The sequence below is a fragment of the Centropristis striata genome, chromosome 4 (genome assembly GCF_030273125.1).
Source record: "Centropristis striata isolate RG_2023a ecotype Rhode Island chromosome 4, C.striata_1.0, whole genome shotgun sequence".
Lineage (NCBI taxonomy): Eukaryota > Metazoa > Chordata > Actinopteri > Perciformes > Serranidae > Centropristis > Centropristis striata.
In genome coordinates, this window is record NC_081520.1 from 25,128,906 (window position 1) to 25,153,212 (window position 24,307).

The 24,307-nt window shown below is 39.5% G+C and overlaps 2 protein-coding genes across 2 annotated transcripts; one reads left to right on the plus strand and one right to left on the minus strand.

The window, feature by feature from the left end:
• Positions 1-7,667: 7,667 nt before the first annotated feature.
• Positions 7,668-11,090, plus strand: serpinh1b (serpin peptidase inhibitor, clade H (heat shock protein 47), member 1b). Its single transcript, XM_059331123.1, has 8 exons — positions 7,668-7,783; positions 8,347-8,378; positions 9,092-9,241; positions 9,335-9,527; positions 9,659-9,929; positions 10,039-10,137; positions 10,227-10,459; positions 10,579-11,090. Exons 3-8 carry the CDS (start codon positions 9,123-9,125, stop codon positions 10,879-10,881), a joined length of 1,218 nt encoding a protein of 405 aa, XP_059187106.1. The 5' UTR covers positions 7,668-7,783; positions 8,347-8,378; positions 9,092-9,122; the 3' UTR covers positions 10,882-11,090.
• Positions 11,091-13,912: 2,822 nt separating this feature from the next.
• gucy2f (guanylate cyclase 2F, retinal) lies at positions 13,913-24,279 on the minus strand. The gene is made up of 20 exons (XM_059331372.1): positions 24,173-24,279; positions 23,275-24,087; positions 21,465-21,766; positions 20,968-21,322; positions 20,736-20,820; positions 20,184-20,309; positions 19,928-20,030; positions 19,260-19,340; positions 18,963-19,139; positions 18,696-18,852; positions 17,566-17,715; positions 17,315-17,463; positions 17,039-17,202; positions 16,746-16,938; positions 16,475-16,649; positions 15,715-15,813; positions 15,533-15,627; positions 15,332-15,417; positions 14,436-14,531; positions 13,913-14,040 (listed from the first exon to the last, which is right to left on the minus strand). The coding sequence occupies exons 2-19, from the start codon at positions 24,014-24,016 to the stop codon at positions 14,459-14,461; spliced, it is 3,312 nt and encodes a 1,103-aa protein (XP_059187355.1). The 5' UTR covers positions 24,017-24,087; positions 24,173-24,279; the 3' UTR covers positions 13,913-14,040; positions 14,436-14,458.
• Positions 24,280-24,307: the final 28 nt, after the last annotated feature.

Consider the following 24,307-nt stretch of genomic DNA (forward strand, 5'->3'; position numbering starts at 1 on the left):
GGTTCTAAATGTCAATTCAACAGCTTGTTATGACTTTGAAGGTGTCAGAGAGATTTCACAGCAAGGTATACGATCATGGGTGGATTATGAGACAATGGGCACCCACGTACAGATCTGCAAGAGGCCCCACCACCTTGAGCATCCCTCTGTAGTCAGTTTTCCCATTATTTGTAGTTGTCTTGCCTGTCATTTTAGTTCTTTTGTGTCTTTTTGGTAATTTTGTGCCTCTTTGTAGTTGTTTTGTGTCTCCTTGTGGACATTTTGTATGTTTTTGTACTTTCTTTAAGTCTCTTTGTGGTTATTTTGTGTCTTTCTGCGGTTGTTTTGAGTCTCTTTGTAGTCATTTTGTGTGTCTTTGGCTGCTGTGCACATTTTCATAGTGGTTGTGAGTCTCTTTGTAGTTTTTGTAATCATTTTATGATTATTTGTGGTCATTTTGACTTTCTCCCTGGTCAGTATGTGTTTGTTTGACATTTTGTTTGTCCGGTAGGCCCATTAAGCAACCCATCAGTGAACAAGATTGAAGAGGCCTCACTGCATCAAGTCTAAGGGAAAACTCAAACACCACTCACTGAATATAATAATCTTTACAATAGATGTTTGCAGAGAAATGTTTTAATCTGAAACACTTTTTCCAATAGATGTGACAGATACCCCACAGGCTGAAGCCAGGGTGAAATGCTGATGTCACTGAAAGTGTCTGAGTTGTTTGTTTCCACACTGGATATATGAAAACAGTGACATGAGTCAATTGGCCTTTAACATAAAGTGAAAATTGCTGTGACAAGACCTCCTCTAATTGACTATAATCACATTCTTTCTCCTGCAAAGGGTGTCTACCTTATTTGGTTGCATTGCACCCCATCTAGTGGTTGTTTGTCCACAATGCAGTTACAATAAATATCCAAAGCAAAGGCAAAACATCAAAAAGTATTTTGCACTGTCTGCTCATTCTGTTGACAGTCAGGCTGTATCTCCTACTATACTAAGGCATTAAGGGTTGGTGTATGTCGTCAGTTTCTGTGCAAACAATCTCCTTTTTTCATTTTTTTCTTTAGTGGAAGATTTTTTTTAAAAGTCCACCAAAACATTTTTCAAATTAAAAAAATCTCTAGAGTAAAAGAGTACAAACTGGAACGTAACCTCAATTAAAACTTTAATTGCTACAAAGAAAACTGATGGCTTTTGAGGTAGCATTTAAAACTTTTTCCACCAGGGGGCATGTTGGATCACTATTAAAACCATTAGAAAGATTCATCTCAGTGGAGCTGACTTGTCATCATTAAGTTGGATCCAAAATAGACTCTGACTCTGCAAATACTGACCAAAAACGTGTTCTGCAGATGTTATTAAACTACTGTTTTGTAATGAAGTTCAGCAAAGGCTAATCATTTTGATGGAATATTCCTTTGCCTAAAAAAATGCCATCAATTTGACATTTTAAATAAGATTCATCCAGACAGATCAGTATCAGTGATAGAGTAACTTAATCCATTATTAATGCACTTAAATAAGAACTGGTTAGCTACAGGATACAGACAAAAAACTTTTCTTTTAACATAAATTTAAGCTGCTACAAATGGAGTGTGTAGTTGTTTAATGCAGTTACAACAGTGTTCATGTCATTAAAGTCCTTTCTGCTCGACCTCACTACACTACAGCTCGCTGCACTCATAGACACAAAACTTGAGAAAGTTACATCATCCAGCGGAGCTGAAACATTTGCAGGTCTTGCGTCATGGTCTTTTTGGCAGCTGCATGTGCTCTGCTTCCTTCAGTGGAGTCTTTGTGTCCAACATTTCCTCAGTGCGCAGTCGTGGTTGTAGAAGTTTGTGACGGAATAGCATTATAACAGCTGACACTGATAGATGCATATATGGTTGCTCATAAAGTTGGAATAAAATCCTTTTTTTTAATCTCTTTCCATGAAATGATTGTGACAATGTGATTTATTCTTGACAGATAAAGTGTATATCTTCTCAAAACTATTAATCAATCTCTTCCAAACATATCACAATGACATGAAACCACAACTAACAGAGGATTGTGTCTGAAAACAAAATTATTCCAATCTTATGGGCAACTGTGTATAAGATAAGATAAGATAAGATATGACTTTATTTATCCCGCAGTTGGAAAATTTAGCTGTCACAGCAGCTCAAGATACAGACATGCAGATATGGAAGACATTTGGCATTTGGCATTTATTATATATATATTTTTTGTATTTGTTTGTTTTCTTGAGAGTACTTTCATTTTACAGATATTGTTCAAAATCTACAGATATAAGTTGAATAAGTTGTTGCATGTAGTATAACATATAATCTATGAAACTTTTGGAAACTTTTAATGATACCGAAAACTTTTGTCCCTCAAGGTTCAGACATTTCATTAGAACACTTTAAACTTTCCCCAGTACACCCGGGGAGAGTCCAGCATTTGATTCAGTAAACAACACTATTGCAGCCCGTCTGGAAAGTAAATAAGACGAGAAACCAAACGCAGATCCGCCTGGAAGCGATAAGCAGGAGGAGAGGTGTTTAGAAACCCCCTAAACAGTTTCAACAGGCTGCCAAAATCCTGTTAGTGTTTTGTTTGAAGGACTAACACAGATGGTGAAACAGGAGAGTAGCTGAACTCCTCTGTTTGTTCACAACCCCGTCTGTCTTCTGTCTTCCTCTACAGTGGCCACTTTCACTGCAAAGCAACTGCACAAACAACTGCTTGGATTTGATTTGGTTGCTTTCTCTGCCTAACAATACATACAGTGTCTTGTACATTAAATAGACGGTCGCCCGTAAAGTTGGAATCATTTAGTTTTCAGACACAATCCTCTGTTAATTGTGGTTTCATTTTCATTGTGAAATGTTTGGAAGAAATTGATTAATAAAGTTCTAAGAAGATACACACTTTATCTGTCAAGAGTTAATAACATTGTCACAATAATTTCATGGAAAGAGGTAAAAAAAAAAAAAGATTTTCTTCCAACTTTATGGGCGACTGTGTATATGAAACATCTAGTGGTGGATGAAGTATTCAGACCCTTTACTTAAGTAAAAGTACTAATAACACACTGTGAAATTACTCCACTACGTAAACTAAGTAAAAGTCCTGTATTCGAAACTTACTTAAATACAAAAGTATCAGCATTAAATGTAATCAAAGTATCAAAAGTAAAAGTACTTGTTATGTTATTAATTATATTATTTGATTATTTGTGATGTATTTATGCAAGCAGTATTTGAATTGTGTGAAGGTCGGCCTTCTCTTAACTATATATACTGTTAGGAGGTTTAATTTACAAAAATGCCTTATCATTTTAAATTGATTATGTATTTTATGTTAAATTTTGACCTGAAAAGTAACTAAAACTGTCAGCTAAATGTAGTGGAGTACACGTATAAAAAATGTACTTAAGAACAGTACTTGAGTAAATGTACTTAGTTACATTCCAGCACTAAAAATATCATATAAATAACACTTACACGTTATTATTTAAAGTTCCCCTATCAATACATCTAAAATACTGATGATCCTTTTGGTAAAATGTTGGTATTCTGTCAACCATAGACAAAAAATATCATTAAAATCCATTCACTGGAAGTGAATTGAAAATCAGCAAGCAAAAACCTTAAGGATAAATCGTTTCTTAACAAACACATAGAGATACACAGCTGATGATGCAACCGAGCAAGACTGGTGCTGAGGTTAATCATGTCCAGATGTTCAATGTTCCTGTCCACAAATAGAAACTGTTGCTGCAGTTGTGTCGGAGTCGCTCCACCCTCTGTGGTCTCTTATTCCTGCTGTTGCATCAGATTCTTACGGAAGCCCTGAGAAGCAAAACAAAAGTTAGTGATGCAACTTTTAACTCTGATTGGATTTTTTTCTTTCCTGTGTTTAAGTTTTAAGAACATATGAAAATATGTTGCCAGGACAGTGTTTCTAAAGTTAAAAATAGTTTTCATTAGCGAAACAGGTAAAGAAAGAGGTTTGCTTTTCCCCCTGGTAAACAGGTCATCTCTCTCATTAATGCTGGTTTTTGTTGTTAAACAATTTGTTAAAATAATTTGTTATTCTGTCTCTGTTGTCTGTCTCTGTGCGTGACGCAGGTCACTATCAAAGGTCACTATCAAATGCATGCGTAGTTCGCTGTGTGTGTGCCCTCTCTCTATGCATTTATATATTAATCATGCAATATGATTTTGATACAATGATTATGTTTGTGTGTTAATATTGGTTTAGAAACTGTGATTACTTTAAATAAATATATTCCATTTGCTTAAACTGATTAAGATTCTATAATCTGTATAATCTTGTCTCCAAATTATATCTGTAAAACATAACAAGGCAGAATGTTTGTCTTAACAAGTTTTGTTAGCAGGTCAGGACACAGTGTGCCAGGCAGAGAAGATTGTTGCCCGGTGACATGATGTGTCCCTGTATTGATTAAAACTGATGAATCAGCGGATCCAGAAGGCGGCACTTCCTGGAAGAAATCTACCTTTATGTCTGGGTAAACAATTGTGAGGATAAATAATGGGTTCAAGGGAAAGGAGATGTTTAAAAAAGTCCACCAAAAAAATGTAGTTTTTGTTTTTGCAGCCTAAAAAGTGTCATCTAAGAGAGTCAAAAAATACAGTATGGAAGGGAATCCCTGCTGCTGTCAGCAGTCTAGCAGTGGACAATCAATTAATTTCATTTATACATGTGTGTATAGCCTAATAGATTATATAATATGCTATTAATATTACTATAATGGAGAGATATCAATAATATTAGAACAGTAATACAAAAACATATATTGCAATTCTTTACATTTAGTAAGAAGCAGCGCTTATTGGAAAAGCTGTAAACATTTAATAGCAGAGGACAATAGTAAACATATAACAGGATAGACTAGTAGCAGCAATAATAGAATTTCAATCTTGTAACAGTCTAATAACAGTTCTCCGACTGTCTCAAACCTGTGTGCACGAGCTGAGACCAGATGTCAGATTTGATAGCAACCCTTCGCTCATGTCCACATAGATAAATGCCGAGCCTTGCGTAGAAATGACCGTATGCCCACTTCTTTACCGTACCTTCATTTCATCAATGAGGACCAAGATGTGTACCTTATGTTTATATGTGCAGATATTAAATCTCTTGTGGCCTAAATGAGAATTACAACAAGAAACACAGGATCATTTTTCTTTTTTTCAACTACTATATCCTGTCTTTAACATTTTTACGGTTGAAGAAAGTAACTAAGAAAGATTTAGAAAGAAACTTTTTTTTTCATCTGCTCTTAAGTTGTAAACACAGCAAAAAAAACTATTTAGATCATCTCTCAGGGCTCACACACACACACACACACACACACACACAAACAAAAATACACACACACACACACACACACACACACACAGCAAAAACACTGTTGTGAACCGCTCTTACCTTTTCTGTAAAGCACTAATAATAATTTCACAAATATGAGCCTTGCTTTAGTTTATGTACTGTTACAAAATGAATGCATTCCATACAAACATAAAATATTAATGTCAAGCCCCTGTGAGCTTTTTCTCTTCACTTTTAATGATATAAATCTTCCAGGCTTTTACCACTCCGGGAAGACAATGAAAAGGTTGCTGTCTAAATGGAATTCATGTGTTAGGAGATTTGACCAGACCTGCTTGACCCTAAGGTTACCCTCACTCACACATGCTGAGGAATTTCAGGGTAAGCTGTTGCTCCAGGGGCTTCTCCCGAATGACAAACACCCCCCGAGGTGAGCAGAGGGGCTTCAGTCCTGCTCCTGTCTCAAACCATGTCTCAAACCTTTTACAGGCTTAAACTGAGAGGTGTGTTCACTGTCCCCAAAATGTGAATAATCTGATATTTTAAATTAGATGAGCAGGTTGTGAAGTTAGGATTTGGGGACCTTTTTTTATTCCTCAAACTTTCTGGATGCCTGCCCCAACAAGTCACGAAAAGATCACAAGCCATTCATGAGATGGCATGTCAGGGCAATCTACAGGGAGAGGAGGAGGAGCTCGGGGGATTAAGAGACTGATGGAATTCCTCTGCTTGGAAAATAGTTTGTGTCAGACACCATCATCAATATGTGTTCTCACTGTTAGTCGACTAACATTGTATGATTTTGTCAACTGACTGAATACATTAAATTGATCGATCAACATTTCTACACAGAGAAGCATGCAAAGGCATCACTTAGAATCTTCTATTTTGAAGCAAGGCATTAATTATGAGAAAACCAATTAACTGCTTTTTTTTAGTTGATTAAGACCAAAAGAAGACCAGTTAGTCGTCTATTCAGCTAAGAAAGGGTAGCCCTAATTTTCAAGATCTGAAAAGTTCTCAGATTTTCAATAAAGTGCTTAAATTGGCTTGAAACGTAAGTTATATGGGATACAAAGTCTACTTTTAAACACGGGACACATTTAACCATAAAACTTTGTTGTTTTAATTTGTCATCCTTCTGAAAAAGTTATATTTCTGCTCTCTTAAATAATTATTATACTGTGTGCACTGTATATAAATATCTCATTTACAAACAGCTTTGTGACGCTCAAAAAGCTTGAAAATTCACCTTAAAAATGCCTGAAAAGTGCTTTAATTTGCCTCTTGAAAAGGTGGAGGCCTGTATACTGTATGTAACACAGAATGGTCACTTATCTGTCAAATGTCTTACTCTGTTCTGATTTCTGTAGATTCAGAATATGAATATTGACTATGTATGACCTTTTTTAAAAAATGTATCTTTGTCTTAATTGTTAAAACTTTTTATACTATAAAAACGATTTATTGTTTTTCTGCTATCCACTTTGCTGCTGTAATTCTTGAAATTTCCCCAATGTGGAACTAATTTTAAAAAACGGAAATGTATCATTCTTCAACTTCGATACAACAATGCAGACGTTATTATCAGTCTGCTGCCTCAAATAAAGACCGGACAGGTTAACACAAGTTCTTCTCTGTTTGTTCTGTTGTTTGTTCTTTTCAGGACACAGCAGTTTTTACGGCGGAGTTTTTACGACAGTGCTCCTTCTGAAGACCCCCATCCTTCTACCACCCTGCAATCAGGCGCTGATTTGGACAGACGTGGCAGTGTGGGGGTGGGGGCAGGGCCTGAGAGCTTCTGTGAATGTTCTGGATGTTTCCATGATAATATTAGGTATAAATAGAAGAAAGTAAGAAATTTGACAAAAGTTAAACCATTGCTTTTCTTCTTGAAATGCTGGCAAGCAACGTGCACACTCACTGATGTCTCATCTGCTGAGAGTTATGCCCAAAAGAGACTCATACACTCAGATTTACAGCGCTGCAAAAACTATGTTTAAATACTATATATTTCATGCAAAAGAATAATTCAGTTCACATTAAAACACATATTCTTCAAGTGATGAAACCAGTGTTAGAGATTGAGTCAGAAAGCAAGATTAGAATGTAGAGGGACTGACGAGTATTTCTGTTCACAAGCAGCTAAAACTGACCCAGAATCAGATTTTCTGTCTGCAGCCTGATTAAAAAAATCTTTCAAAGCTGACCCCAAACCAGTGCTGAGGAGTTAACTTCACTGCCCCCTCTCATTCCTGTGGCTACAAGGGGGACGGACCAGCTCCCGGCTTCCTGAGGAAAACACATACACCCCCATTTGAATATCCCATTCCCACTTCTAGAAAGTTCTCTCACAGGATATAAAGAGCAGGAAAGTGTGTTCCAGTTACACTCTCCACAGGACACAAGTCAGAGAAGAAGAAACACTGCAAATCTGTGCCAGGTAAGGATTAGAAGATCACCATCTTTTTTTTCAGGAAGGAATGCAGAGGCTGAATTGGGTGCTTTGTGTATATGGTTTAAAGTTACAGTGCAAGGTTTTTTCATTTTAAGTCCTCAAAGCTTTTCTATCTCTCTGGCTGCTTGACCTGCACAAAGAATATTATAGTTTGTCTGCAGTGGGGGCAAAGTTTTCCAACAACTCCTCTGTTTAAATGCATTACTTGAAATCAGATGTAGGGACGTACTCTATATGCACCCAATCTGGCTTTTTGACTTCTTAAATCCATCACTTTTTGATGACTAGAGGTTCAAATCTGTCCTCCAGAAACTAATGCTGCTCATTTGTGACGCAGGATAAAAAAAAAATTTCTGGGTCACACAGACAACAGTCTGATTGTTAAGGAGACTAACTTGTACAATAAGTGATTTTTTTTCAGTCCAGGGGTTTAAACTAGGATATAGAATGGAAAAAATATACAACAAGGAATGTGGCTCTATGAGAGCCTGTATACTGTTTCACTGCCTGCTCTATGAAGATTATTACATACAACTCTTTTCTTTCAGAATGAAAATCGCAGACCTCAAAAGATCTCAAGGTATCCGAACATGATGCAAAGTTTTATCTGTTGGTTCATAAATATGCAAATACAAAGATGCAGGCAACATACTCTCAGAATGGTAGATGAGGATCAGAAACATGTTTAGAGGCGCTGCTACGACCACACCCTTTATGCATTTGGTACTTTGTTTCAACAAGTGATGGGATGAGTTAGATGTAGCCTGCAGGCACACGCCCTTTCTCTGAGACAAAAGATGGCTCAGAGTGCTGCTGGTTTACACAGTAAAACGCAGTGATTTATTAACCCTCTGGCTCAAGAAAAAAGTCATCAAAACGTAGGTGTGCAACAGTTTGCATTGGACAGTAAATGTAGAGAACAGTGAGGGATCATATTTCAGTTTGGAGTCAGCACAGAGCTTCACTCTGCTGCAGCTCCAGCTGTGCAGCTGAGCCTCGGTGCTGCTGACGTGGCGAGGAACATGTCTGCCTGAAAAAATGGAGGCGTTCCCGAGCTTCTGTGTGGGCTGAGCCAACCCCCGCCCTGCTTCTAACAGCTCCACATCCAAATCATAGTCTGTGTCCTGGCACTTTGTCTCTGACATATACCATCTTATTAAATCAACAGTTCTGACTATTCATTCATGCCACAAACTCACTCTGAGGAGATGTTCTGCGGTGTCAAACTCACATACACATTTGCTAGATTTATGGAAATCAACCCTAGCTTTGTCTTTTGTTTCTGTTGTGCAGGCTGCTGCAGCTGCTTTCGGAGACAAACAGGATGTGGATGACGAACGTTGTTGCTCTTTGTCTGCTGGCCCTCGTGGCCTCCGCAGAGGATAAGAAGCTGAGCAGCCATGCCACCACGCTGGCTGATAACAGCGCCAATCTGGCCTTCAGGTCTGAAATCTATATTCCAATACCATGTTTATTACAATAGTTTTCATCCCATAGAAACAAAAGCAAATAATCCTCCTTGTTATTTTGATTCAGCCTCTACCACAACATGGCCAAGGAGAAGGACACAGAGAACATCCTGATCTCTCCTGTGGTGGTGGCTTCCTCTCTGGGCATGGTGGCTCTTGGTGGAAAGTCCTCCACAGCCTCTCAGGTCAAAACTGTCCTCAGCGCTGACAAACTGAAGGATGAGCATCTGCACGCAGGCCTGTCCGAGCTGCTCTCTGAGGTGAGCACAACTAGATAAACTATTGTATATGGCACTTCCCTCCATGACAAACAGCCCCAGCTTCAAATTAAACCCTCACTACTTTGTTTTTATTGCCCATTAGTCATCATTTCTTTGTTCCTGCTTCCCAGGTGAGCAATGCCAAGACACGCAACACAACGTGGAAGATCAACAACCGCCTCTACGGCCCCAGCTCTGTCTCCTTTGCTGATGACTTTGTGAAGAACAGCAAGAAGCACTACAACTACGACCACTCAAAGATAAACTTCAGAGACAAGAGGAGTGCGGTGAACTCCATCAACGAGTGGGCGGCCAAGTCCACAGATGGCAAGGTGCCCGAGGTCACCAAGGACGTGCAGAACGCAGATGGAGCCATGATTGTCAACGCTATGTACTTCAAGCGTGAGTATTAATAGAATCTCTACTTACTTTTTTTTTCATCACAATGCATATGGAGATGTAAAAGGATTGTGCAGATGTGTAGCTGAGTCTGATATCTTTTGTACCACAGCTCACTGGGATGAGAAATTCCATGATAAAATGGTGGACACACGAGCTTTCTTGGTGACCCGCTCATTCACTATTGGAGTTCCCATGATGCATCGTACAGGTGAGTTCAGCCATTTGCTCTACTTCTGACCTCATCTCATTTAATTATTTCCATGATTGATTCATGTCTGATCTGTCTTCTCTTCGCAGGTCTCTACGACTTCTGCGACGACACAGAGAACCGTATCTATGCTCTCAACATGCCTCTGGGCCAGAAACAGGCCTCTATGATCTTTATCATGCCCTACCACCTGGAGCCCCTGGAACGCCTGGAGAAACTCCTGACCAGGGCGCAGGTGGACACCTGGGTCAGCAAGATGGAGAACAGGGCTGTGGCCATTTCCCTCCCCAAAATCGCAATGGACGTCAGCCACAATCTGCAGGTGAGTGTAATTAATGGGCGTTGTAAACTGTCATTTTTAGGGGGGAACAGTCTCAAAATATAGACATATAAAAAAACAACCCACAACCCTTTTAATTGTCAATTATCCATCTTTTCTAGAAAAATCTGGCTGATCTCGGCCTGACCGAGGCTGTGGACAAAGCCAAGGCTGACTTGTCCAACATCTCTGGAAAGAAGGAGCTCTACCTGTCAAACGTGTTCCACGCCTCAGCTCTGGAGCTGGACGTGAACGGAAACCCGTTCGACACCAGCATCTACGGCTCAGACAAGCTGAGGAACCCCAAACTCTTCTATGTAGATCACCCCTTCATTTTCCTGGTGAAAGACAATAAGACCAACTCCATCCTGTACATCGGCAGAGTGGTTAAACCTAAAGGAGACAAGATGCGTGACGAGCTATAATGTTAATGTTGTGAATTGGGGTGGGTAGCTTTGTTACTTCTGATATGGTGGCAGGAAATTGTGATATTTTTGGTATGACTGTTACCTCATGAGCACATTCCAATAGGCAACCTGTGGACCGAGTACCTGAACTTTTAGACACACTAAAATCTCCCAGGGAACAATTCTGTATACTTATCAGCCCACTAGCATTGAATTATGTTCCATGTGCCTCATTTTAAATCACTATAAACAAAGGCAGACTACGTGCTTATATTAAGTAAGTTTTCTTTACATATTCTTTGCCAAATTTGGCACTGTGCATTTTCTTGCATCATCTTTAATGTTTAAAGACAAAAAAGGTCTTTGCACAAGCTTGTTTTTCAGCCCATTTGCTCCGATATTTATTTTGCCTCCAGTCTGCACTGAATTGTTTCGCTGCACGAGCTGAGCTTGCAGAGGAAAGATGGCAAAGATCGGGTGATTAATACATGTTCAATTGCCAGCCATACTGTTGCTGTAGGTGTGTTCCACAAACAAGCTGTAGGAATTGTGTGATTATGTAATAATGTGTTGATTTTTCAATAAAAAACCCACAAAGAGGTTCTTTGTTTGTCCTTTTTCTTTTTTTAAGTCATGTCTGAATGGCATCTAAACACAGTTGATACAGTTGATACTGGAGACAGAGGAATGTGAGTGCGCTAGAAGGAAAAGGATAACAATCTTTCCAGTCGGCTGGAGGTCAAACAATCCTCCCAGGTCTGGAATGTGGAGGTTATTGCTAATCTGACAACCATCCAGAGAATTTTGTGCTTCATTTCCTTCACCACAACTCCTCTACAAAAAGTGGGATCTTTGTGTGGACGTTCCAAACAGAGGAAAAGCACAATGTGCACGACAAAAACTGGAGGGCAGGGTTCTCATGGTGAAGGGGAATCTCCAGCAACTCTTGCACAGCAGCACAAAAGTAGGTCAATCCAAAAAAAAAAAAAAAAAAGACCTTGTAGACTCAAAGGTGCCTTTTATTCACTGTATGAACTGTTACAAGATGATGCAACCCCTTGGTGGAAAAATCCCTTACTTTGGGTTTCTGTGTAAGAGCTGCAGCGCCCCCCTCTGGTTGCAAAGAGAAAAAAGGACTGGTTCAACTGTAATAAAGGCCAAATGCTGAAGGTGTTAACAATGAATGATTTAATAACTTAATGATGTCATATTTACACAAACCTTATACTTTGCATTGCAGTAATAATATACAACACAATTAACAACATATAAATTACATAATATACATGTTTCTGACTGACTCTGCTGTTGTTTTGCACATCAAGCATAATTTTAGCTGCTAGAAAGAATATTGACATGATGAGATGCAGGGGATTATTTAAAAATGTTATTTAGAAAATGACCATAATTGGCTAAAGTTTGGTTGTGAGTTTACTTCATATCCAAACAACTCTTTCACAAATACAATTCTATAAAATGACGTACTTCAAAATCATTATCTGTTAAATTTTATAACATCTTTATTGAGTGCTCAGGTATCCACTTATGTCTACATGCCTTTTAAAAATAACAATAAATTGCTTATTATTTTTTAACCAGAAGCACTCAAATAAATCTCAATTTTGAACACTAGATGGGGCTCTTCAGTGATCTTTCATTGTGTATCATAGATAAATACAAAAGTCTCTAAATGTACAACAATTGAACATTTATATTGTGCAGCATCTGAGGAAACCAGCTGTAACACTTCCTGGTGTGATTAACATTGCGCACACACATTGTTTGTTCTTCTGAACTCACAAATAAACAACATAACATCTGTTATGTATCTGGATTGAAAGTTAGTCTGACATTAAAAAGGGAAATTTAATTTTGAGGACATAAATAAATAAATTTGCTACGCAGAGATCACATTCTCACATTGACAAACAAGGCTGTAGTTGTTCAAATAAAAGATTGAAAAGATCGCCTCACAAATCATTTTTCTGATGAACACTGGGGAAAAAATGCATCACTGAGCAATTTGGAAACGGCAACAAATTTCAGGAAAGGACCTTAAAACTTACATACTAAAAATAATTACTTTTGTTGCATTATCATGATTTTCATGAAGTCCTTTCACACTTCAATTATTGAAAATAAAAATTTTACAGCGAAAGAAAAATTAAATGATCCAATATCATTAATGCATAGTGGGAAATATTGATACATTTTATCAAATCGATTTAAAAATTCTCACTTTTTATTCATTTACTTTTATAAAAAAGTATAGATTTTTAATTGAAATGTATGGAAGAGCTCAAATAACATTGTAGCTGATTGTGTTAAATGGCCATATGATATCGTCTCAGATTGATCAAATCAAAATCCTATTGTGGCAGACTTTGTGATATCAGAATATGGCATCATTGTCCAAATACTCTATAAAATGTCATGTTGTGATGAAACTGGTTATTTATACCCCTAATTATTTGTAGGAATGGGCTTGAATAGACTTGATCAACTGTTCCTTGTCATTCTCCTCTAATAGAGTCGAAATAAAAGTGGCAAATGTCTCTTTCTTTCTTTTAATAATCAAATACATAACTAATAGCAGCCTTTCGCCTCCAACTTCAGAGGGCTCATAAAATATATTATTTTTCGGTAGCTAAGTAAGCTTTTATGGCAAACTAAAAACAGACATTATCACCAGAAAATATTTAAAACATTTCATTTTGAAATAGGCGTTTGGGGCGTTCAATCATTCCGGTGGGTGACCTCTGGGTGCCCTGGTGACCACTCAGTGGCCGGTGAGTGTGGAGAGGAGTGAATGAGTGCATCCTTCCTGCGCTGCTGGCAGCAGATACGTAGCCAGGTAATGCGACAACTCTCATTACATTAGCACCATTGTGTTCTGCTGCGCTGGCTGCAGGCAGATTAGCCAGTCGATTGACAATCCTCTTAAACAAGTCTGCATTAGGCATCGGAGAGAGGCTGGGAGGTGCTCTCTGTCCTCTGCCTGCCTCCAGCTCTGTGTCTCTGTCTGTCTCTGGATGTGTCCTGCTCTCTTCCTCTCCTCTGGTTTTATTACACATCTTTCCTTCCCTTTCTCTTATTCATATCTTTTTGTCCACCTGCCTGTTGGCCTTGCGAAAAAGGGTCTTGATCTCCTCTGTCACCATCTCCTGCCAGTTGTCCCTAATAAACAAAACAGGGTGGAGTTAAGACAGTATTTACAGTAAGAAAGTATTTTATTTCACAGACATTTGTAGAGATCTTAGATTCAAAAGAAGGACACAAAAGCAGACAAAAAGCACAACAAATGCTGCCACAAAACACAGTAAAATAAAAGAGAGTTAATTATAAAAATGTGCCAGCCCGCCACAATAAAAGCACATGAACTGAACACAGACGGCTTTCCCCAATCTGCTTAAGAAGATGTGGATAAGATCAAGAGATTAATAAAACAAGTAGATCACATATTCAGGAATCAAAGAGAAAGGTTAAACTCTGAGGTCACATTTGGTTACATAGAGCTGACAGCCACATTAACGTTTCCACAACACAACACCAGCTGGCATGCAGGTCTCTACCTCCTGTGTTTGGACTAAGAAGGTCAAGTCTTTTTCTCAGCTTTCTTTCTCCTGTATGCAGCAATATCCTCAGGGTTCAGCCCGTGGTTATCTTCCCTGAAGTAACATTCAGATAGTTTTGATTTGCATGAGTCGAAAATGCATCATTGGAGGCATTGACATGTTCAAAACACAAATGAAATGCAACATCCCCTAAAACATACTTTTTGCAAACTATGAGATAAGATGATGATTAGAGCCAATTTTATTGTCTGTTTCTGGCTTATCACAGACATATTAATATCTCTTCGTATTAGTGTGGATGTTGCCAATATGAAAAACTATTTTACACAACATACAAAGAAGAAAAATGATGCTCAGGAAGGATTTAGAATTTATCGTTTCATTAAGTCTTTATCTAAATGGTCAGAAATGGACTAATACGGAACATACGCTACTGATGTTTATTAAGCGATTTGCTATACATTGTATGTATCATGTATGAAAAGGTATTTGTTTAAGAAAATATTTCTGAGCACCTTTTCATAGTCAAATCAGTGCAATATTTGTGCACAATCCACATAGAAAAAGTCTATGTATTTATATATATATATATATATATATATATATATATTTATCATACCAGTTGAAAAAAATCACCATATTGTTAATTGGTGAATGTTTCTTTTCTAAAATCAGTATCAGTTTTAAAAATCCTGTATTGGTTGGTCGGTTGTGCTCTTGTGATTATTCACTCATTCACTGATTCATTCATTGGTTTATTTAAAACAAGGACAGTGTACAATAACATCAAATATAGTGCAATGCTGTTATCCCTGGGTGTATATATAATGCATACATAACCATTTGTACACATTTAATTATTGCAAGGACTAACAGCAGTTTGAGGCTCTTACCCTGGTTTGATCTCCGGCGGTTTTGGCAAAGGCTTTGCAAAGTTTGTTTTACCTACAAGCCAGTATGTCTCTTCAATACCTTTACCCTGAAAAACACAACAACAGAACAAACAAGAAAAAAAGGCATGGATTAATAGAAACTGAGATTGTTTCCTCTCAATTAGTTTCTCTTAATACGAAATACTGAGAGTGTGATGTTACCTTCAGCTCTGTCTTGCCTCTGACATCTATTTTATAACCCTCATTAAGAGAATGGAGAATCTTCACAGTGCTCATATTTACATGGATTCTATAAGCTGAGGGACAACGAGAAGAAAACATTAAAAGGGAACATCACAAAACAACACCACAAAATGTGAAGTGTATGTGTACAAAAAACTCACGCAGCCCAGTGGATTCCATACGAGACGCAGTGTTAACGGTGTCTCCGAAAAGGCAGTACCGAGGCATAGTCAGACCTACCACCCCGGCAACACAGGGCCCTGAAAAAACAACAAAAAGAAAGATGATCTGTTGCATGGGACTGTGTCAAACAGAGAGAGATTATGAATAACCCAGCCCCATAGCTATTTAAATGTACACAGTGCTACAGTGCTCTATTCTGATTGATAGGTCACCGTGGTAGCTACTTGTCAATCACAATGTAGCCCTGTATTAAAGCATGCCCTGCTTTATTACTCTATACAGGACAGTAATTTATAAAATGAACATCATGCTGTTTTGGAGACTTGAAACTAGTAACTGTGACCATTAAGACAATGTTTGTTCTAGTAATAAATAATTTAAGAAGTAGGGTCATTTTCTCACAGACTCTAACACAATCAGATGTCCGGGTAACCAGTGGAGTCTTCGAAGTTGGCTTCTCTTTTCAGGCCCAAAGACTACATCCGCTTCTTTTATGTAGAATTATATGTAATTAAAAATAAGAGAACATTTTCAGACAAATGTTCAAAGAAGCCTTTGAACTCCCATTGCAGACAGTAGGCGCATTTCCATTAGTGTAAAAAGTGGCCGCTGGGAAAGCTTCAGGCCACGCCCATAATTCAGTCAAAACATGTGGTCAAAAATTGCCCTTGTGCACCTGCTCAACTGGAGCAGAACGTTGATCATGTGAAGTGTGATTGAGACTTTGTCGCGTCTCACCTGAGTGGATTCCTATACGTATCCTGATGGGCACATCTGGCATGTGCCGCATACGGAAGGTCCCTACCGAGCTGAGGATGTTCAGAGACATGTTGGAGATCTCAGCAGCGTGCTTGTTGCCGTTTCTCTTTGGCAAACCTGACGCTACCATGTAAGCATCACCAATGGTCTCCACCTAGATGATATCCACATATCAGTTATAAGCATGCATGAATAGCATGTCAGTGTCTTTCTTAAATATAGATGACACTTAAAAATACTGTTCTCTGACCTTGTAGACATCGTGGTTACTGAGCACGGCGTCAAACAGAGAGTAGAGGTCGTTGAGAAGGTCGACCACCTCGATGGGATCACTGAGCGAGGAGATGGTGGTGAAACCTACGATGTCACTGAAGTAGATAGTCACCTGGTCAAAGTACTCTGGCTGCACTGTGGCACCAGTCTTCAGGGCCTCAGCCACAGAACTGAAGACGGGCAGAACATGACAAAAAGCAGAGGATCAGGCATGCTATTGGGTAAATCTAACCAAATCTTATGTTTTTTTTTGTTCATGGTCAAACTCACGGTGGTAGCATCTCTGACAGCAGTTTTTCTGTTCTCTGTTTTTCCACCTCCAGCTCCTCTGTCCTCTCTCTGATGAGGTCCTCCAGGTTGGAGCTGTACTGCTCCAGCATCCTCAGCATGGAGTCGATGATATTCGTCTTCTTACCCTTGTTGATTATCTTGAACTACTCAAAAAAATACAGAGCCGTGTCAAAAGTCATGAATGTTACTCTTTAGAGTGTTTGATTAGAGTGTTACAAGAACTGTAATGCTACACTGGTGTGTCCAAAAATGTACCCTGTCAAAGATCTCATCAAATGTTGGTCTGCGGTCCGGCATTTCACTCCAGCACTGCTTCATCAGCTGGATGCACTCCAGAGGAGCCTGGTCCGGGGCCACAGTGGGCCGGCACATCGGAGGAGGCTTCTTCACTTTACGGATGATCTCTGATGAGGAGGATCGAAAAAATTGTGGCATTTTTCTTTAATTCTACATCTCAGATCCCTCACAAATGCTCCTACAGCTCATCTTCCCTGATTAATACGCACCCTCAGGCGGTAGACCCAGCATGCAGTATGGTGGTCCTCTGACCACCACCTCTTGAAGGATGATAGAAAAGCTGTACACATCTCCCTTGTAGGTGCCTTTACGTGAGTTTGCAAGGTCCCTTAAAAACTCTGGAGCTGTCCAAAATAAATCTGAGTGAAAAAGAGAAAAAAATAATTTGGTATGCAACCAACATGGACTCAATCACAATTCATCAAATAAGGACGACTGGTCAGTGGCCCTACGCATCAAACAATGGTGGTCCATGTAACCCTGGAGCATCACTCTTGAAGTGCTGCTGTAAAAGAGGAAGTGAGGTCTTAGCCTAGCTTAGCTTTCACAGATGTATTATAGAACTGGATACAGTACCACTGCATAGCCATGTAGCCAATTTTATCAAGTGGCCACTTGTGGAATTGCAACAAAAAGCATTTCCACAATTCTAAAAGAGAAATAGATAAATAAATAAACAATTTATTAGGCTACACTTTCACTTGCTTGTCAAAACTGTTGGTTAGCTTGTCGGAGACTGTCTGATGGATAACAGCTGTGACGTTTAAGTCATGTAACCGGGCAGTAGTTTACGATAGCAAAATGTTAGCTCTTTACTTCTGTTGGCTACATTAGACTTAGACCCCATGGTGATGCTACTCTACTTGGCCTACAAAAATATGTGATTTCATTTGCTCACTATTCAGGGGGCTGCATACTCAGGAAGTAAACCCAGAAGCTGGAAACCTTTTTGGTGTTTGCAAGGCAAGCAATTCTCATTGGACTGAATCGGCACCTTCTTTGGGTCCAGCTCCTGGAATGCACCCATGATAGCTCAGCGTAACATATTTATTTTAACCCCGAACATAATCTTTTCCTAAATCTAACCAAGTAGATTTGTTGCCTGAACCCAAGGTCAGTTTGTAATGCTGCAGAGAACATTAGGCTGCGTTCTGACGAACTCTATTAATCAAACTAACTATGGATGATGATGAAAGATGTTGAAGGGCTACCCAGTATATTGCAAAATGACACCAAGATGTCCTGACCCAGCATCTGTGTGAAGGGTTGGGAGTGAGTTAACACCACACTTTAAAGTTAATGTTAGACAATCATTAATAGTAGTGAAAGCTGGAGGTACCTTCAGGCGGAGGTTCTTCTATTGGAGCTTTCTGGGTCTCCAGCAGCTCATTGAAGCCATAGTCAGTAATCTTGAGAACAAAACGCCCGTCTACCACACAGTTACGAGATTTTAGTCTGCCGTGGGCAAAATCTCTATGGTGTAGGTATTTTATGCCCTGAAAGCACAATGTGTTCAACAGTAATCATACAAGAAATGTCAAGAAATGGATGGGAATATAAATCTAATTCTAATAATATTGTGCATGTTCAGTACATCAATGTTTACCTTGATGAGGTCGAGCACGAGCGAGGACTTGAACATCCAGTCTAATTTGACGTCCTCGTTCCTCAGCAGGTCCTGCAGACTGCCCCGTGAGCAGTGCTCCGTCACCACTGCAAACATGGAGCAGTCCATGAAGAAACCGAGGAAAGGATTCACGTTCTCGTTTCTCAGGTCTTTCATCTGAGAAATCAGATAAGCACGTTGGTGATGGAATGATGGAAGAAGAGAAATTATATTTAGATAATCATATTATAAAACTAATCTACAATATTTTATAATTATTTATACAGAGTGCTCTACCTTTGTGAAAATCTTGGTGGTGCTCTGCTTCACTTCTTTGAAATGTCCATCTTCAAATTTCTTCAGCCACACCCAGTCACCCTGGAAGAGCAGCAATGTTGCTACATCAAACCTTTGTTGTGAGTATTGTCTTCCACTCGCAGCTTTTGCTTTATGGTTTCCATAAACCAAATTATATTATTATATTGTGTGTTTATTTTATTTCCAATAGCTATTTTGCTGTCTGCTCACCCAGCCACCCACAATTTTAATGTGAGTACTTGGGAAATACGGTTATGACTCATGATTACAAATTAGCTTGATCTTACGAGGTCTAACAACCTTATATAACCTCGCAGAAAGTGAAGAGGACTTGAAACTAGTGCTTGAGAACAAAACATCATTAGGAAAGTGTTTACTGAGGAAATAAATCAAGTAAGAAGTAAGATAATTTTTTTCACAGACATCAATACAAATTGACTTCTTATGGCAAACAGTGAAGTCGCCCCCTGCTGGCCATCAGAAAGAATGCAGTTTTAAGGCACTTTGGCATTGGCCTTCAGTTTTTTAAGGCCTGGATGTTGCTGCTTGTCTATGCTGCTATGTGTTTCACATATTGAGCCTAGTACATTTTTAAACTTTGCAAGCTGAAACAGCAACAGGTGCAAGACTCTTTCAGTGTTTCATACCTCATACACCGCTACATTGGTGGTCTCATGAGTGGCAGTTTGCATGCTGTTCACAGAGTGTGAGCGCTCTGCAGATTTCTCTTCTAAAGCGCTCTTGGACTCGCTCAGATCTTCTAAAGTAATTTTCTGTGGAACATCAAACACAAGGGAATTATTAAATTGAAATGAGATCCATCCACAGACATTTCTTTTTTGCAAATCTGCACAATTTCTCATATTCTGAACTGATATTCAATATGTGTAAAAAGACATGGACTATGATTGAGAGATAGTGGTGCTGCTTACTTTTTTGCTGAGCTGAGGATTGATAAAAGTGAGGTCATCTAAGGTCAGGAGAATCCGATTCGGACCTTTGACCAGCTGGATTTGTTGGAGTCTCCTCCTGAAAGTGAGATTTGGAAAAAGGTGAGGAAATCAGTTCAACCAATGGCAGGTTTCCTAAAACTACCTCAGAGATCATCTTTGGAACAAGAAAAGCTCAAGTATAATCAAATATCTACTTTCGTAAAATACAGTCATATGATTGGTAGTGCTGCTTAACGCACTTCAAAATAAACGTTACTTTAACTTGTATAACTATGACTCATTTTACTCCAGAGATTATGCCTGTGCTGACTCATACTTTCACAATTTCCTTTCTCATTCTCAAGTATTTACACAAACCATCCGTTGATGTGCACACCACAACATAGAGTGCATGAGTGCATCTTCTCTGATCCAAAAATCCCTTTACTTAAAATTGATGGGAAAGACTGGGGACAAAGAGGGACAGTAGCAGAGACAAACACAAGGTTAAATTCTGTTATACCTGATATAAAAACTTATAACAAGTCCTCCTACAGCCAGAGTGACAATGACAGCCAACACCACTATGATGTAGGTGACCTCCACACCTGAGGATGACAACAGGTAACTTGATATTGTGGGAAATGCATGGAGAGCATGACATAAAATGTGCACCAATATTCACACACAAACATGTATATATATATATATATATATATATATATATACACACACACCAGGGTGAGACTTCTTACCCCCAGTGCAGACAGCATTTTTGTCAAACCAGCAGCTGGAATCAGATGGCGGAGGAGATCCTCCTGGGAAATGAATGGACCTCCCAGCAAAACGAAGCACTCCTGACGTTAGATCCACCAGATAGGTCTGGTACAGCTGGCTCCCCCTGTTGTCAGAGTCCAGGATGATGTAGTCGGTCTTAACGTCCCCACCGGTGTCCACCTTGACCTTCTGGTTGAAGCCCGTGAAGGTTATGTTCTTTGAATAGAACGCCAGGTTTGAACCTGACAGCCGCATGCCTTGTTTCCTGGCATTGTGGATGGACCTGGCCAGCAGGTAGACGCTGTTATAGATGGTCCCAAATAATGGGTTAACCTACACATGAACATATGATGTGTTAGTATGATTTTTCAAAGGTAATTTTTTGTCAACTACTGGTTAATAATATGGACAGACATTACAAAACATTTTCAATGTACACACGGACAAGGAGTTTTCACTCAGACTTGTTACTTACCTGCTCTGGCTGCACACCTGTCGTAATTTCCTCACTCCTCTTGGCGGCAGTGAACGCCTCGTTGAAAGACAAACTCTCAGAGGCCATAGTGATAGTGAGCACGGCGTCATAGGCCTCCCGCAGCCTGCTGTTGTTTTGCAGGGCGAAGTAGGAGACGTTGGTGTAGGGCACGCTGTAGAGGAGGGTGTCGTAAGGTACGAACACATACTTCCCGGAAGTCAGGCCCATTTTCTGTGCTATGAGAAGAAAAGTAGCCTGCTGCTGCCCTCCGACCAGGATTGAGTGCATGCACATGATGATGACTGAAACAGACAAGAACACATGCTCAAATATTTCTTTTATGGGCATTTGTATACTATAAACCATAATAATCATAATAATTTATTGTGTCAATAGATGACAACTGGACAAATGCAGCATTGGATAAAGTACTCTAACGTCAAGTGTAGTGATTAAAATGTACTCTAAAAGTTAACAACAGACCAACTTAATTGATTAATGGCAGTAGCTTAGTTGCAGTTCCTCAACTGGCCACTTGAGGCCCATAAACCCCCATGTAAAATGCCTGACTTCACAGCAGAAATAAACATGTTCATAGGCAGTACAAAAAATTTCTTTTGTCTCTATAGCTAATTTCCTCGTTCATGATAACTATAGGAGGTGTGATTTTTTTTGTAATCAACCCTTTTAAATCATATCAAGGGTTAGCATGATTATGCATGATTAGGGGTGTGGCCTCTTTGAGTGACATGTGGGTTCCGTCACAGGAGGCACAGGCCACTGGGAGTCAGGAGGAGTCAAGCGCTACCAAGATGGTGAGGGCCTGAGCCTCCCAAACTGAGCTTCATTTGGGCACTTCAGAACCCTGTGGGTGATGTCAGGGAAACTATGTCCATATTTATACAGTCTAGGGTCCTGAAAATGTTTGCCTTAACTAGCTACTATATATCATATCATCACAGACACGTAACATTGGACAATATGGATCAACATAAATATTACCCAGGAATCATAAATATTTTAATTTATGTAGTTTGTTTACATCATGTAGAATAAGCATAATTTTGTTATAAAGATTGCTGCTATTGTACTGTTGTATTGTATTGTATTGTTCTGTAGATTGCTATTATACTATTTTATTGAAAAAAGAAAGAAAACTATGACGGAGGTGAGTTTGCAATTTTTTTCGGGACAATATATCAAATTGCACCATTTTTTTATTTACCATGAGTTCTTCTTTTAATACAGACATAGTATTTCCAAGGTGGCAACCATATTCAGTGGCATTGACCCATTCTCATCCAAAACACATTGTTGGTGGGCCCACTCACTCTACAGGCATCAATGCAACTGTACTGTCAATATCCAGCCCCTGCAGCTTTCTACGCTTGAGTAAAGGTATAGCAATACCAAAAAAGAGAATTAAATACTGTTTAAATATGTTTGAATGAAGTTGCTGCCCTAGTTCACTTTAACCACAAACTGAAACTGCAGTATAGAAATGGCTTCTTGGTCAGGCTCAGATAGTCGAATTAAGAGCCAACTGGAGAGGGTGTGTACAGCTTGGATGTGATAAAATCCTGGTGAAGCAGATTAGGACAGCTGATGGTTTGACATTTTGCAGTTCTCCATGTTGTTCACCTGTGATGTAACATCTGCTCCCCGTGTTTTTGTACAACAGGTTTATTATCAGGGGTATTTTTTATAAAACTGAATAGATCCATTATGATTTTTGGTTACTTTGTGATCCTCCCACTGTTAAATTAACATTTTACCGCATCTAGCTCCAGTATTACTGTCACAGACTCACCTCTGATCTCTCCTGCAGCCTGGACCTTCCTCAGCGTGCTCTCCACCTCCGTCTCATTCATACCAATAGATGTAACCAGGCCAACATGAAGCCCCTCGTGCCTGAGAGCAGTAGCAACTCTCCCCGCAGTATCCCTCCACATATCCTCGTTGGATGAGACCACCACAACACTGGCCCACCTGAAGTGTTTCAGCACGGTGAACAGCACCTCAGTAGGAAACGGAACTGTCCTGGCAACGGTCGGGTATCCTATGACCCGGTCCAGCTCATAGTTAACACAGCCGTAAGTGAAGATGGCCTTATCCCAGTTCTTGGCCAGCAGAGAAGCTGCAACACAGTATCCCGGGTTAGTGGGCCCCACAAACGCATCCGCCATCTTCTCATAGTAAATAAACGCAGTGAGGGCTTTGGAGGTCTCGCACGGCTCCTGGAGGATGATGAAGTCCATTGTCAGGCCCAGGTTCAGATTCAGGTCTCCGTTTATTCTGCTGACAGCAAGCCTGGCTGCCGCAACGGGGAGGGCCCTGTAGTGGACAGGGTCGCAATTCCAGGGACCCAAGACCCCCACTTTGAATATTAAACAACGGACACAGCAAGGGAACGTCAACACTCCGAGGAGGACCCATAACAGAAAGTTAAAGAAGGGCAGTGTGGTAAAAGTTGCTCTGGTTTTAATTATGGGCAAACATGCGTGGTTGGACTCCCATAGTGCCCCTCTGAAATTTGGATGAATATGTTGCATTGTCTTCCCAGGGTGTCCAAGATAGTGAATCTTTGCGTTCACTATTGACTTATCAAGTCGACCAGTGACACCTGCAAAACGGGATAAAAAAGTCTCGGTATAATTTTTTAATTAATCACAATTTACCACTTAAAAAACACTTGAAAAAACACTTACCATTTATTTGGTGCCATCAGGACAGCCCCAGGGTCTGATGAGACAATCTTACAAGTGTCCTTTCGGATCTACTTTTCCGCATAAATCCTCACCTAACCATCCCCAAACCCTTACCTATTCGCCCCGTGAAGACAC